The sequence below is a fragment of the Botrytis byssoidea genome (assembly GCF_014898295.1).
Source record: "Botrytis byssoidea strain MUCL 94 chromosome Unknown BBYS_030, whole genome shotgun sequence".
In the NCBI taxonomy this organism is placed as follows: Eukaryota; Fungi; Ascomycota; class Leotiomycetes; order Helotiales; family Sclerotiniaceae; genus Botrytis; species Botrytis byssoidea.
The window spans coordinates 111,391-124,327 of NW_024065871.1; the positions used below are offsets into that span (position 1 = coordinate 111,391).

At 44.1% G+C, this 12,937-nt stretch overlaps 5 protein-coding genes across 5 annotated transcripts; 2 read left to right on the forward strand and 3 right to left on the reverse strand.

The window, feature by feature from the left end:
• Positions 1 to 882: 882 nt before the first annotated feature.
• EAE97_010734 (uncharacterized protein) lies at positions 883 to 2,033 on the reverse strand (the record flags this gene model as incomplete). Its single annotated transcript, XM_038881249.1, has 2 exons — positions 883 to 1,232; positions 1,304 to 2,033. 2 exons carry the CDS (start codon positions 2,031 to 2,033, stop codon positions 883 to 885), a joined length of 1,080 nt encoding a protein of 359 aa, XP_038727867.1.
• A 405-nt stretch (positions 2,034 to 2,438) lies between these two features.
• EAE97_010735 (uncharacterized protein) lies at positions 2,439 to 5,553 on the reverse strand. The gene is made up of 4 exons (XM_038881250.1): positions 5,182 to 5,553; positions 4,840 to 4,997; positions 3,900 to 4,670; positions 2,439 to 3,831 (listed from the first exon to the last, which is right to left on the reverse strand). The coding sequence occupies exons 2-4, from the start codon at positions 4,865 to 4,867 to the stop codon at positions 2,963 to 2,965; spliced, it is 1,668 nt and encodes a 555-aa protein (XP_038727868.1). The 5' UTR covers positions 4,868 to 4,997; positions 5,182 to 5,553; the 3' UTR covers positions 2,439 to 2,962.
• A 1,725-nt stretch (positions 5,554 to 7,278) lies between these two features.
• Positions 7,279 to 9,387, forward strand: EAE97_010736 (uncharacterized protein; the record flags this gene model as incomplete). Its single annotated transcript, XM_038881251.1, has 4 exons — positions 7,279 to 7,880; positions 8,072 to 8,368; positions 8,420 to 8,685; positions 8,738 to 9,387. 4 exons carry the CDS (start codon positions 7,279 to 7,281, stop codon positions 9,385 to 9,387), a joined length of 1,815 nt encoding a protein of 604 aa, XP_038727869.1.
• A 626-nt stretch (positions 9,388 to 10,013) lies between these two features.
• Positions 10,014 to 10,903, forward strand: EAE97_010737 (uncharacterized protein; the record flags this gene model as incomplete). The annotated part of the gene is made up of 2 exons (XM_038881252.1): positions 10,014 to 10,077; positions 10,134 to 10,903. 2 exons carry the CDS (start codon positions 10,014 to 10,016, stop codon positions 10,901 to 10,903), a joined length of 834 nt encoding a protein of 277 aa, XP_038727870.1.
• A 672-nt stretch (positions 10,904 to 11,575) lies between these two features.
• On the reverse strand, positions 11,576 to 12,868 carry EAE97_010738 (uncharacterized protein; the record flags this gene model as incomplete). The annotated part of the gene is made up of 1 exon (XM_038881253.1): positions 11,576 to 12,868. One exon carries the CDS (start codon positions 12,866 to 12,868, stop codon positions 11,576 to 11,578), a length of 1,293 nt encoding a protein of 430 aa, XP_038727871.1.
• Positions 12,869 to 12,937: the final 69 nt, after the last annotated feature.

Below are 12,937 nucleotides of genomic sequence, written 5' to 3' on the forward strand. Positions count from 1 at the left end.
TGCAAAGACAAAACTCGCTTGTATAGGAAAGATATTGGTGGTTCTATTGATCCGATGTATTCCATCAGTATAGCGGATATCACAATCCAATTTCTTTAGCGACGAGATTACTCAGACAGTGAATAGCAAAATGCACCAACATAACCTTCAATCTTTCCAACATCCTATCTCTCACTCTTTATTTTCCATCCTAGAACGCTGACCATCAAAGCAAGCTCCGATTCCGTATACGTTCCCCTCTCACCCATGAACCACACCACCACCAACTTTGAATTTCATCCACCATTCCACTAGATCAAAAGACCAAGTCCCACTCTACCCACCTCTCATATATATTACCCACAATCCCCCCACCCCCCCCCCCCCCCATCTATCAAACGAAACTTCTGAGCCGCTTTGGCGCAGTTGTTCGAATCACTATTCGAAAGAAATGGTTAATTGTTCGAGAAGCAGTCAATGCACTCATATCGAAGAGTGCAACTGGAAATTAACTTGATACCGGTGGTGTTTGCCTCTAACTGAAATTTTTGCCATTTTGGATAGATACCTGATGAGTAAAGAATCAATTGGGTGGTATGGACTGCTCTGACTAGACGTTGATCTATCATGACCTTATAGAGTAATTTGTGGATAGCATGAATACTATATAGTAAGTATTCAATTTCTTCGCTCATCTATCAATCTCTGGTGGAGGGAATGGACAAGATGAAATAGTTTGTTCGAGTATGGACAGAGACTTGAACATGACTGAAAGAGCCGCCCGTCATGGCAGTTTAATTGTTGTTTTGTTCCCCATTTCTATGCCAAATGCACTAGCTTAAGATCCAAATAAAATGCAGTTCATTCCCCCGAGGGTATACCTCCCCGGCATCACTCACACACCTATCCGAAAACCACATCATCCTCCCCCTCCAACCCGTCCTCAAATCTAAACATCAAGTCACTCCTCATCGTATACTTGATGCCACTCACCACATCATCCCCACTATGCAATAATCTCCTATGCTGAAAAATCAACACCCTCCCCACCTTGGGATCAACATCCAATCTCTCCTTCATATCCCTTGAATGAAATGTCGTAGCCCCTCCCCTGAGCATCTCCGAATCTTTTGGGAATTTAGGCGTATTAGGATCTTTCTCGAGTTCTTGCGCTGAATCATTGAGGTAGAGATGAATTGTAAAGAAAGAACGTTCGCTACCATCTGGATTTCCGTAGGCGCCATCGACATGTTCTATTTTTACGTTAGACGATGATTTCCTATCTCTAGGAAAACATGGCCGAAAAAAAGAAAAGAAAGCAAACCTCTAAAATACTGTCCAGCGCCATATCTTAAAAATCTCATGCGCTCATTGATTCCCTGTTCAGTGCTCACCCATCGCTCACCACTCCGAAGTCCCAAACTAGCCAATCCTTCCCATCTCTTCCCCTCAAGTACCCCTATGTCTTCTTCAATACCCTTTCCTTGAAGAACTCTCTTCCAGAGACGTGACACCACCTCCTTCTCATCCCAGATAATTCGATCTGAATTCCTATATTCTGTAGAGAAGAATTCATATCCCACACCTGCATTTACCATTGCGGGAGTCCATCCATTGTTTTCTGGTGCTTTGAGTTCATTCTCATTCTCATTCTCATTCTCACCCCCGTCGCCATCACCACCTCCGCCACTCACCAAATTTACATGCCCCCCCTTACTCATCTCCGCCAATCTAATCAACTCCCCACACTCCTCTTTACTCAACACCCCATCCAGAACGACCGCATACGCACCCTTATACTCGCTCAACACCGTCTTCTCAAACTCAATTCTCTGAACCGTAATATTTTTCTCCGGATTCTCCAGTGGTTGCAAAAAATCCTCCGGTATCTCAACCGGAAGAGATGTATAATTCGTCTTAACCACATCGTAACCTCTTCTCCCACTTCCACTTTTCGCTTTCCGTTCCTTGATCGTTACTTCTTTCGGGTTGCTGTTTTGGAAAGAGCCTGTAAGGCGCGAGGCTGTGCTTTTTGATTCGGAGAGGAAAGACATTGTGAGTTTAGTTGTGATATTTGCATGTACGATATGTTATTTACTGCTAGTAAAGAGAGGCGCCTTTTATAAATAGAGGCCAAGAAGGGAAGAATGGTAAAGGTTAGAATCGAAGTAGATGAAGAAATTAGAGACTTCTTAAGCTTTCCATAAGGCTACAACACATTTTCGTGATGGCTGTAATTGAGTCATCTAGGAAGTTGTTGCCTACCAGTAGCATGCTACTATGAGAACACAGCCACCATCTGTACAAGGCTTAGCGTCCCAAGGCTGACTCCATGCCCAAGCGACCCCTGTTACGCGGGGATATATTGACATCATCATTCAAAGAACACATAACGATGAACGGAAACAGTGTTTAATGGAGAGAATTATTATTATTTTTCTAGTATTTGAAAAGGAGACATGAGAAGCAACAATTCATCGATTGCTGATACTGAAAGAAAAATCACTTATCTGTTATATCACTAGCACTAGCACTCGCTCTCAGAATAATGTAGAATTTCAGTGAGATGAAAAGTTGGGAGGAAGAGATATATTATCAACCCAGGTCTAGCTATACTGTGCATGTACAATAAAGTAGGTTCTAAAGCTGTGGTATGTTGATTAATAACATCTTGTCTGCCTCTTCCACCCATTGGTCCGTCCCTTGAAATCTTTCGCTGGAGAGGAGTGATGCAATGAAGACGAAGCACACGAAGGTATCTGATGCTTAATGCTAGTTCGTAAGGATCGCTGATGGAGCGTTTTATTTGAAGTTGAATGCTTATGCTGACGTAAAAGAGAAGATGAATGGGGATTTTGGCTTTGCCTCACACCAGGCCGCGCAAAGAAGATATGGGGGATATCATTATGTAGAATAGTGAATGTTTCGGACTGATGAATGGTAGAATGATGATCATGTAGATAGAATCCCATGTAAACCGTCATCAGGTCACGATTCGACCATCACTACTTCTTCCGGCATTTCCATCGATGCGCCTGCCATGATCAGTCTGTAAGACCTCAATTGGACGAAGAGATGAAGAAGTCGTGGGAGAGGTGGGTTGATCTTGAGCGTACTCATGATCATACTCATCGTCTGGATAATCTTCACTTTGAGTTCCTTGACTGTGGTTTTGATCTGCTGGATTACCTTGCTGAGAGTTTTGATGTTGATTTTGGCGATCCTGTGGAATTGACTTTGCTGCAGCCTTGCTACCCTTTTTCCCCTTTCGTCCTTTCGTTTTTGCCTTCTCCAGCAATCTTTTCCTCTCTGCTTCCTGCTTCCTAATACGCCTGTCATTTCTTTCATACTGCCTAATCAATGCCATGGGTAATTCGCCAAAGATACTCTCATATTCGCAAAACTCGCAAATCCAAATATCTTCAGGATTAGGAGGATGAGTTATGTTCTGATATTCTTGTTGTTGACGACGCTGGCGAGCGGCAATTTGGTATTCTTTGCTCGCTCGACGTCGGGTTCTTTTTGGGGGTGCCGTTTGAGGCACACTTTGCTTCTGCGCATGCGCCGATTGTTGGGATTTTGTCTGCATGTTCGAACCCATCTGTGTTCCATGTGTCATCATTGACCTCGCAGCAGGACTTTGATGCATATTTGTATTTGTTGATCCAGGCCAAGGTCCTGGTGCCGGTACTTGAGAATCACAAGTAAAAGTGAATTGAGTAGAAGTGGGGGTCGGTTTCTTGGATGCCTGTTGTTGCAACAAACTAATATTCTCTTGACCCCTCGATGGAGTTATTGGAGGCTCTTTCTCGGCGTTTGCAATTGCAGTTGAGATGATCCCTGCATTTTCGTCTTTGCAATCGTCATCAGTAAAAAATTTAGCACAGTCTGAATTTTGGAGAGGGGAAAGAAAAACTTACTAGGTGTGGGCCACTGGGGTTGTCGTTGTTTTGAATTGCGGCCATTGCCCCAGTTACCCGAAACGTCAGATAGAGTTCTCAAGGGACTTCTACCATTGCGATTTCGGCCATATCTACCTCTTCCAGGACCCGACAAACCTTGAGATACCGAGCCACCGGCATGATAGTATCCTGCACCATTGACATCCTCCTCATCTTGACCAGATATTCCCATTCCTGCTAAATCGTTGGAGAGATGAACTCCATTGATATTTGAGTCTCCGGGTGTAGGAATCTTGCGTTTCTTCTTATTATTTGTATTCTCGAATGAGTCATAACCATCTGCAGAAGAAGCAGTTGAGCCAGGAGGGTGGGGATTTGGATGTTTCGAGTCGGGCTTTTGGACATAGCGGTAGGAACGACCAGAGTTATCAACTGACTGTCTTGGGTAGAGTCGCGTAGAACGGAAAACCTCCTCCTCTTCACTTTCTGGATCCTCTCCATTCCGCCGCGGGATATAATTTTGATCGGCATTGTCTACCTGCGGACGTTCACTTGGATGTGAAGCCTCTACCATAGTGCTTGCCGCAACCTCGTCTCGGACAGTATATGGATAGTAGAATAAGGGAGTTTGAGTTTTAGGTGCGGGCGGGTATTTGATCGATTCGGCGACATTAGGAGAAAGACGTTCACGGAGACTTCTTTTGGGCAGAGGTCTGATGGGACGTTCTGGATGTGCCGGCGATACAACTTCTGGAGACATAGCTCGTGATGATTCGGACGGGGAGTAGCCTAACAAGCATTCAAATACAGAGATCAGCCAATGTAATATACATGAGACAAAGCCCACCATGATTCCTGTTGTCATAAAAAGAATTTGTGGTTGTTTGCCGCTGCCAAATTGGTAGTCAACAGTGGCGGAATCAATAGTGAGAGGTGCCACGCTATGAGAATTTCATACTTGTGTTCATCACCGAGAAAGAGGACATGACATGCCAACTACCTCCAAGACTAAATTGGCGCTTTTCTGAAGGTTCGCGTACGGCAGAAATGTATTTGTTCTCTTCGATTTGAGAGACAGAATTAACTTTTGGTTGATTTTCCTTGAGCTTTCCTTTCCTACAATAAACAACAAACACATCAGCCAGAACTCTCGCATACAGAATAGGGAAGTAATGACATGTAATTTGTCATCCCTATTCCCAAACCAAAACCCTGACATGCCAACCATCTTAAGAGACTGAACATAATTTCGCCCCCTTTTTTTAATGTCTGAGGAAGAAATCCGTATAGAGTTGCATACTTTGAATGTTTTGATTGCGAATACTCAGCAATGATTTCGAGAGAGGGGGAAGCCCTAGGAAGATTTATTGACGACTTTGAACCCCACGGACAACAGAATAGTATGAGAGTCTGTGTTTATCTCCCTTATCCAATATAACCCTTTTGAAAAAGCGAGTGATGGTACGAACAATGAATATTCAAAATCGGAGGAGGGAAGTGTGAATTCTGACGATTATATTCACTGGTATTAGGTGGTCTTGGGGCGAGATAGAAATTATTTTGTCAATAAAGACCTTAATTATTAGTCGTTTCCTTTCTAATAAATTGGTTACGTTCATTGAACCGAAGATGTTGATGCCCTCCAAGTGCGTTAGCTAAGATTAGATAGCTAAACTTAAATAGGGAAGGTGTGGATCAAAGTACCAAATGATTTAGAAATCACGTTGATGAATGTGGGAAAGTGAAGGGGAAGAGATTAATGCTAGTACCTGGATGCCCGCAATGCTTTATGGAAGATTTAATTGGCACAGCAGCATCTAGGTAGGTGTATCAATCATATATCGATCTATATCTATCCACCTACCTAGTATCTAGATACTACTCATAGAAACTATATCTACTTATTAGACAGTACCTATTTCATTGATGAATGACAGCAAGCACTAGGTCACAAATACTTATTAACGGTATTGATGGAAAAAAGTCAATAGCTAAAAATACCTACTGTCTAGGTATTTATGCACGCTGTAGATATACTAGCACTGCTGAACGACTTTTGATTGATGTCATCTAGATCACATATTATATTATTAATGCATACTAGGTACCTAGATAGGTAGCATATATATCTACCACCTATGAATTAGCTCGTAGATACTGGAGTTGTATAACTCTGTCGATCTAGGTACTAATTAAGTACTTCGCTTGTGATAAGTATATCGGTAGAAAAAACTCAATTATTACTAGATTGACCATCGCCTTGCCATATCTATGTTTATTGTCGATTTAAATCAATCAAGCATGCGTCACTGGAAAATCTCATAGAATTATAGTATAGTATATGTGTATATATACCCAGGTAACGGTGCTTACATATTTATTACTATATATCGATCTATTGATGGGGGCAAGCCCCCAAACCCCCATAGCTCGCTGCGCTCGAAGGTATCTATCTTTCTTTCCTTTCCATATACATAGTCTGCCTCCACGGCAGTGGCTCCCAGAGGGCCAGCGGAGCGTCATTCAATCAATTGATGGCAGAAACAGAAACCCTTTCTGAGATATTTCCCATACCTAACCCTCACTTTCTTCAACCACCTCCAGGCTGAACAGTGAATACCCAGACGACCGGGGCTATTAAAAGTATAAATCGTACAGTAGGCGATATGAGGCAACTGTCCCTACTAATACCTAGAGTATTGTGCTCACCAGTGGCTGGTCATTTTGTGGATGATGCGGTAGGTCCATGCAAGTTATCATTGGTTCACACAACTTTCTATATAAAAGAAAAAAAGAGGAGAGAAGATCCAATTGCGTTTAGCAGCTCTTAAATATTAACAAGGAAACATGAAAGTAATATTCTCATTGGTTAATATTTTTCCATTAGTCACTCCAAAGTTTACCTTCGCTCTTCACATTTTCCGACGGAATTTGGCCTATGCCTACCTATGCCTAACCACAATACTTACTCACTAGGGAATTTGGCGGGGACGAAAGGGCAGCTTTGAATTTAGTAAATTATTTCCTTTCGCTCTTCCTCACTCCTCACTCTCTTCACACCCGCAGTCATGATTACACCAGGAAACTTTATCCACCTTCCTATTTATCAGATCGCATATCTTCGGGTTCCAATTTGGTTCTCTAAGCTCTAATCGATACTCAATCGTTTTCCAATACTCACCTTGCCTTCCTTCTCTTTTGGTTTTACTCTTGGTTTTGGTTTGGGAAGACTGGAATTAAAAGCTTCTCATCGAAGTAGGAGGAGGACTTGAATTACGATCTCAATTCACAAATTACGCATTACCTACACGCTCGAGATTTACCAGAATTTTAATCTATTTCGCACATACGGAATCTCGAATTCAATATTACCTTTGTACTATTATAATCATTGGGAATGGATACTACTAGGCGTTCGTCAAGGGCTGCTCGAGGCAGTCAACCTTCTCAAACTAATTCACATCATTCTTCAGCTTCCTCGAATTCTTCTAGTCGCGCTGAGAGATCTACTCGCTCAAACAATAAAGTCGAATCGCCACGAAAGTCGACTCCAGCCGCCTCACTTTCCTCGGACTCTCCTGACGACACAATCACGGCCGAAGATAGTTCCTCGACACGTCGAAAGCGAGGTCGAGTTGATGGAGGTGATAAGATACAAAAAGGACAATTAGTTGATGAAGACATAGTCATTGGTGTAGACGAGGGAGGCGATGACGATGAAGCTGTTCGATGCATCTGCGGATACGATGAATATCCCGGACCGCCACAACTCGAGGACGACGATAACAAGAATAATATAAAAGATGGAATTGAGGAGCCAGTCATAACAGCAGCGGATTTTACAGAAGATTTGGCTGGATTTTTCTTACAATGCGACGTTTGCAAAGTCTGGCAACACGGCGGATGCGTTGGAATTGTGAACGAAGACACAAGTCCCGAAGAATACTTTTGCGAACAATGTCGTAAAGAACTTCACAGAATTCGTTCGGCGTCAAACGGGTGAGTCCTTTTTTTCGCATCAATCACATATACCCCCATTCAAGAGATTCACTCGAATTGTCAGCATCCACGCGAGACCGTGGCGCAGATCGAAGTCTCACAAGATTGATTTCTTAATTGCGCAAGAACCTTAAACAAATAATTCCAACTCAAGAAAAAATCGATGATAATTCTGACATAATGGATCGCAGACAACGCTACTCTTTATACCTACCCCTTCACCCGAATCTCTCCAGAACAACCTCTCGAGCGGCTTCATTTTCAAAAGACGGCACAAGATCACCGAAGGGTGGTAAAAATGGTCGACCCAGCTCCAGCTCTGCAAGCACAAAGAGGCGCTCAACAATGAATAGTAGAGATGCTGCGTATTTTGAAGCTGCTGAAGAAGAAGCACTTCGAAAAGCCATAGCAGCCAGTGTCGCAGATATCCCAGAAAGTATTGATGGCCGGAGTCGCAAAGCAAAAAGAAGCCGGAGTGACAGCGAAGAGTAAGTAAATGCCATTCTAGTAGCGCAAATTATTCTAATTACTCTTAGTAGCAAACACGATGGGCCCAAAAGGCAACGGACGGACTCGGCTTCTCCTTCTCCTGAAGACGATGAGAAACCACAAGAGGCACCCCACTCTCAGGCAGAATCTGAGGACAGCACAATCGTGGGAAATGGTCGATTTGGAGCAGCTAAAAAGATAAGGGGAGCAGCAGCTAAAAACCATAGAGAAAAGGAATTAAGGGAAGAACGAGAAAGGTCGAGGCTGGAAGCCGCAAATAAAAGAAAAGGTCGAGCTGAACGGCGAAGAATTGAAGGTCAGTACAGTCAAATACATTATGATGTAGCCAACAACTCACAGTCGCCTAGATTCAGAGCCTATTGAAGAGACCCCGCCGGCGATAAAACCTCCAAGCAAGAACCCCGAGGTATTGGCACAACCTCCAGATCCGCCCCCAGTGTCACAAACCATAGCGCCAGATACACCTCCTCCAGTTCTACCGCCAGTTTCTCACAAGAAGGGTGGCAGACCTCCCAATCCTCGAAAGGGTAAATCGGGCAAGAATCAATACACTAGGGAAAAGGACGATAACAACGCTCAATCTCCCAATCGATCTCAATCTAGAGATATTCAACGTACGGACGATAACGTACAGACAACGACTAGCAGAGTTTCACATAATGAGAGCAAGACTAGTAAGGCAAAGACCAGCGTAGGAAGCAAGATTAGTATGGCCGAGATGAGGAAACGTGCTACAAACATCCTTGATTTCATATCACGAACTCAAATTGAATTGGCTGCAGACCCGTCAATACTTCCAAGTGGCAGTGGAGCGGAGAAATCTATTCGGGGACTGGTCGAAGAAACTCTTCCTATGATACAACTTAATGGCGCAAATGGGAAACAGGTGGCTCGAGGCGAAAGTGAAACACCAAAGGAATTTAAGGATTTAACTTGTCTGGAAATGATGGACATTCTTACTAGGCAATTAGTCAAATGGCAAAAGGAGTATGCATGAAATCTGGCGGGTCATTGAATGTGGGTTTTATATTATTGGTTTTGGGGTTGGAGTTTGTATGTACATCATGGGTTTCGAATGGCTACACGGCGCCTAGAGGCATATTGATTCTATACCCTACTTCACGGCTACGTTAGTTAATGGCATTGAAATATTCTCAACTTGGACTCTGTAAGCTGATTGCAAATTGTGATGAGATGTGAGTGGTTCAGCTAATCAATATGTCGTTTAAGGACAGTGGCTTATTACTGTACGACTCAGGGCTTATTATGTGGTATTGTTATCCGAAAGGGTCGTGTCAAATGGTACATGTGACAAGTTGCGGTTGGACTGAAGAAAAAGCAAAGGTTCAGCTAAGAGATCCCCGCTCCGGTACAACCATGCGCGGATGGCGCCGCAAAATATGCAAATGGATAGGATAGGATATGATACATACCAGATTAGCAAGTGTGAATAGATTGTGTACGAACACACAGGGAATCCCTGATATATGTATGGTCATCCTACACTTTCAACCGCACCTTCTTCAGTATCTTGGTGTCTTGTTGTCTCTTACATTCTACTTTGGTAGATAACACCCTAGTAAATCGTCGATATCTTATAGCTTGTTAGATTCTCGATTTAAGATGAATCTTAAGACGGACCTTGAGGTGGAGGGGAAAGTAGCCATCGTCACCGGCGCGGGCTCAGGTACTCTCCTCTCTCAACCTCCACCCTATCTCCACCCTCTCACATACTATCTTCAGGTATAAATCTCGCATTCGCGACTCTCCTCCTCTCAAAAGATTGCAATGTGGTTATAGCCGACCTCTCTCTCCAACCCGCCGCAGCCCAACTCCTCACCACCTACACCTCCACTTCCCCGGATTCCTCATCCCCTGCTACCCCCACACCCCCACAATGTCTGTACCACTCCACCGATGTCACATCTTGGCCTGCACTCACCTCCCTCTTCGAATACACTCTCTCCCATTTCCCAGCAGGAATAGACATCCTCGTCCCGGGCGCCGGCCTCTTCGACCCCCTCTTCTCCAACTTCTACAATCCTCCCGGAACCCCCCTCTCCCAAGATACCCACCATCTACGCCCCCCTCCCCCTCTCGAGCAATCCCCCTCAGAAAAGAAATCAAACACCACATCTCCCAAAGTCAATCCCTTCCCCGGCTCCTTCCACACCCTCAACGTAAACATCACGCACCCAATCCGTCTCACGCAAATGGGCGTCGAGTATTGGACTTCGTCCCAAAGAAGCGGAAGAGTCATCTGCGTGGGGAGCGTAGCGGGCCAAATAGGAGTTATGGAAACTCCGCTGTATCACGCGAGCAAATTTGCGATTACGGGGTTTGTGAGGAGTATGGCGGGCTTGGAGGAGTTGGGGATTAGGGTCACGGCTATTGCGCCGGCGCTTGTGCAGGTGAGCTCTCTTTTTCTTTTTCTTTGTGGTTTGATGGGAAGGGAGGAGAGGGCGTTTTTGGATGGAGATGCAGATGCAGATGAAATGAGGGGACTATACTGACTTTTCAAAGACACCAATCTGGTCCCATCAACCCGACAAAATGACCATGTTAACCACTGATCAAAAATGGATTCCCGCCGAAACAGTCGCAGAAGCGATGTTAGAACTACTTACTCGTACCGAATATGTCGGCGGGACGATTTTAGAAGTTAGCGGGTGTGGGACTAGGGTTGTGAAGATGATTGGGGTAAGTACAATTTCTATTCGTGTTTCGTTTTGGGATGTAGAAGGGTGGCGGAAGGAGTGCGGAGAGAGATTGTGATGTATGTGTGTATGAGCAGATTAAAACTGATGTGTGTGCATGTAGGATGAAGGGCCGACCTTTGAACCGGGCTATATGATTGGTAATTTGGAGGGGTATAAGGAGGAGATTTATCAGAAATTGAGGGAGGGGAAGATGGGGATGTGAAAGTTTGTGATTTCAAGGTTTTAGAATAGAGAATCGAGATGGCTACGATGGGATAGAGTAAGTGAATTGAGAATGTTGCATTTGTGGAAATTGAGACTGGCTTCAACAGCTGGCTCCTGTTACTGTACGAGACACGATTTCGCATCGATCAGATTCACGTGGGGTCGACTAATGAAGAAAAAAGAACTTTAATCATTGCTGAGGTATACTACATGTTACACGAAGCCCATCGCTATGCTCTATCTAACAAACACACCCCCTTTCTAGGCACTAAATCCACTATATTCTTTGTTGAAAGCTCTTCCTATCACCACTTTTCTGACTTCGGTAGTTCCTGCGCCAATTTCATAGAGCTTTGCATCACGCAGTAATCTCGAAGCAGGCATTTCCTCAACATAACCCATGCCACCCAACAATTGTATACAATCTAATGAGACTTCCGTGGCTCGCTCAGCAGCATACATAATAGCTCCAGCACAGTCTTGTGTCCTAATATTGCCTGTTTCATCGACAGTCCTCGCTGTATCATACGTATAAGCTCTCGAAGCTTGTAGCTTTGTATACATATCTGCAAGTTTTCCTTGGACGAGTTGGTTATGTGCGATAGGTTGACCGAATTGCTTGCGTTGATGTGTGAATGGGAGTGCAACATCCAAAGCAGCTTGCATAATACCTAATGGTCCGGCACTTAACACCAATCTCTCAATGTCAAGTCCTTCCATCAGTACCTTGACTCCTCTGTTGACCTCGCCCAAGATATTTTCTTCGGGCACAAATACCCCCTCGAAAACCAATTCTCCAGTATTACTTCCTCTCATACCCATCTTGTCTAGTTTTCTCGCACAACTGAAACCCTTGAATCCTTTTTCGACTAAGAAGGCTGTAATTCCCTTCGAGCCCTTCTCAGGCTCAGTTTTCGCATAAACCACAATAACATCTGCGTCTGGTCCATTGGTGATCCACATCTTCGTTCCATCCAGCACATAGCCACCATCTACTTTCTTTGCTGTCGTCCTCATACTGACAACATCACTTCCTGCACCACTCTCACTCATAGCCAATGCACCAATCTTACTCCCATCAATCAACCCCGGCATATACTTCATTTTCTGGTTCTGATTGCCATTCAATTGTAATTGATTCACACACAATTGTGAATGTGCAGCATAACTCAATCCAATACTACCCGAGGCACGAGATATTTCTTCCATCACAATACAATGTGCTTGGTAACCCAAAGCCAATCCGCCCACATCTTCAGAAGCAGTTATGCCGAGGAACCCTGCATCGCCGAATTTTTGCCACATTGAATTGGGAAATGCATTCGATTTATCGGTTTCAGCTGCAAGCGTTTCAGGAATTTCCCTTCGTGTGAATTCTTGTACTCGTTCGCGGAGCTCGATCAGATCAGAAGAGGTTGGTGGCTCGAAACCAGCGGGGTGCTTAGATGATGCATTACGTCGACGGATTGTGGATATGGGGATGGAAGGTTTGATGTGGAGATGAGATATAGGTCGAGTAGTGAGGGACCGAAGACATTTTAATGAGGAAGCCATTTTTGTTCTGTGAAAATGTTGTAAGAATTGAGAGAGTTTGTTTTCTACATTGTTTTAGGTTTTGTAGAT

Coding starts and splice junctions, on each gene's coding strand:
- EAE97_010735 (XM_038881250.1), bottom strand. CDS start 4,867: ATGTCCTCTTTCTCGGTGATGAACACAA. Junction 4,671..4,839: donor TTTCTCGGTGATGAACACAA/GTATGAAATTCT, acceptor AATGCTTGTTAG/GCTACTCCCCGTCCGAATCA. Junction 3,832..3,899: donor ACCCCAGTGGCCCACACCTA/GTAAGTTTTTCT, acceptor ACGATTGCAAAG/ACGAAAATGCAGGGATCATC.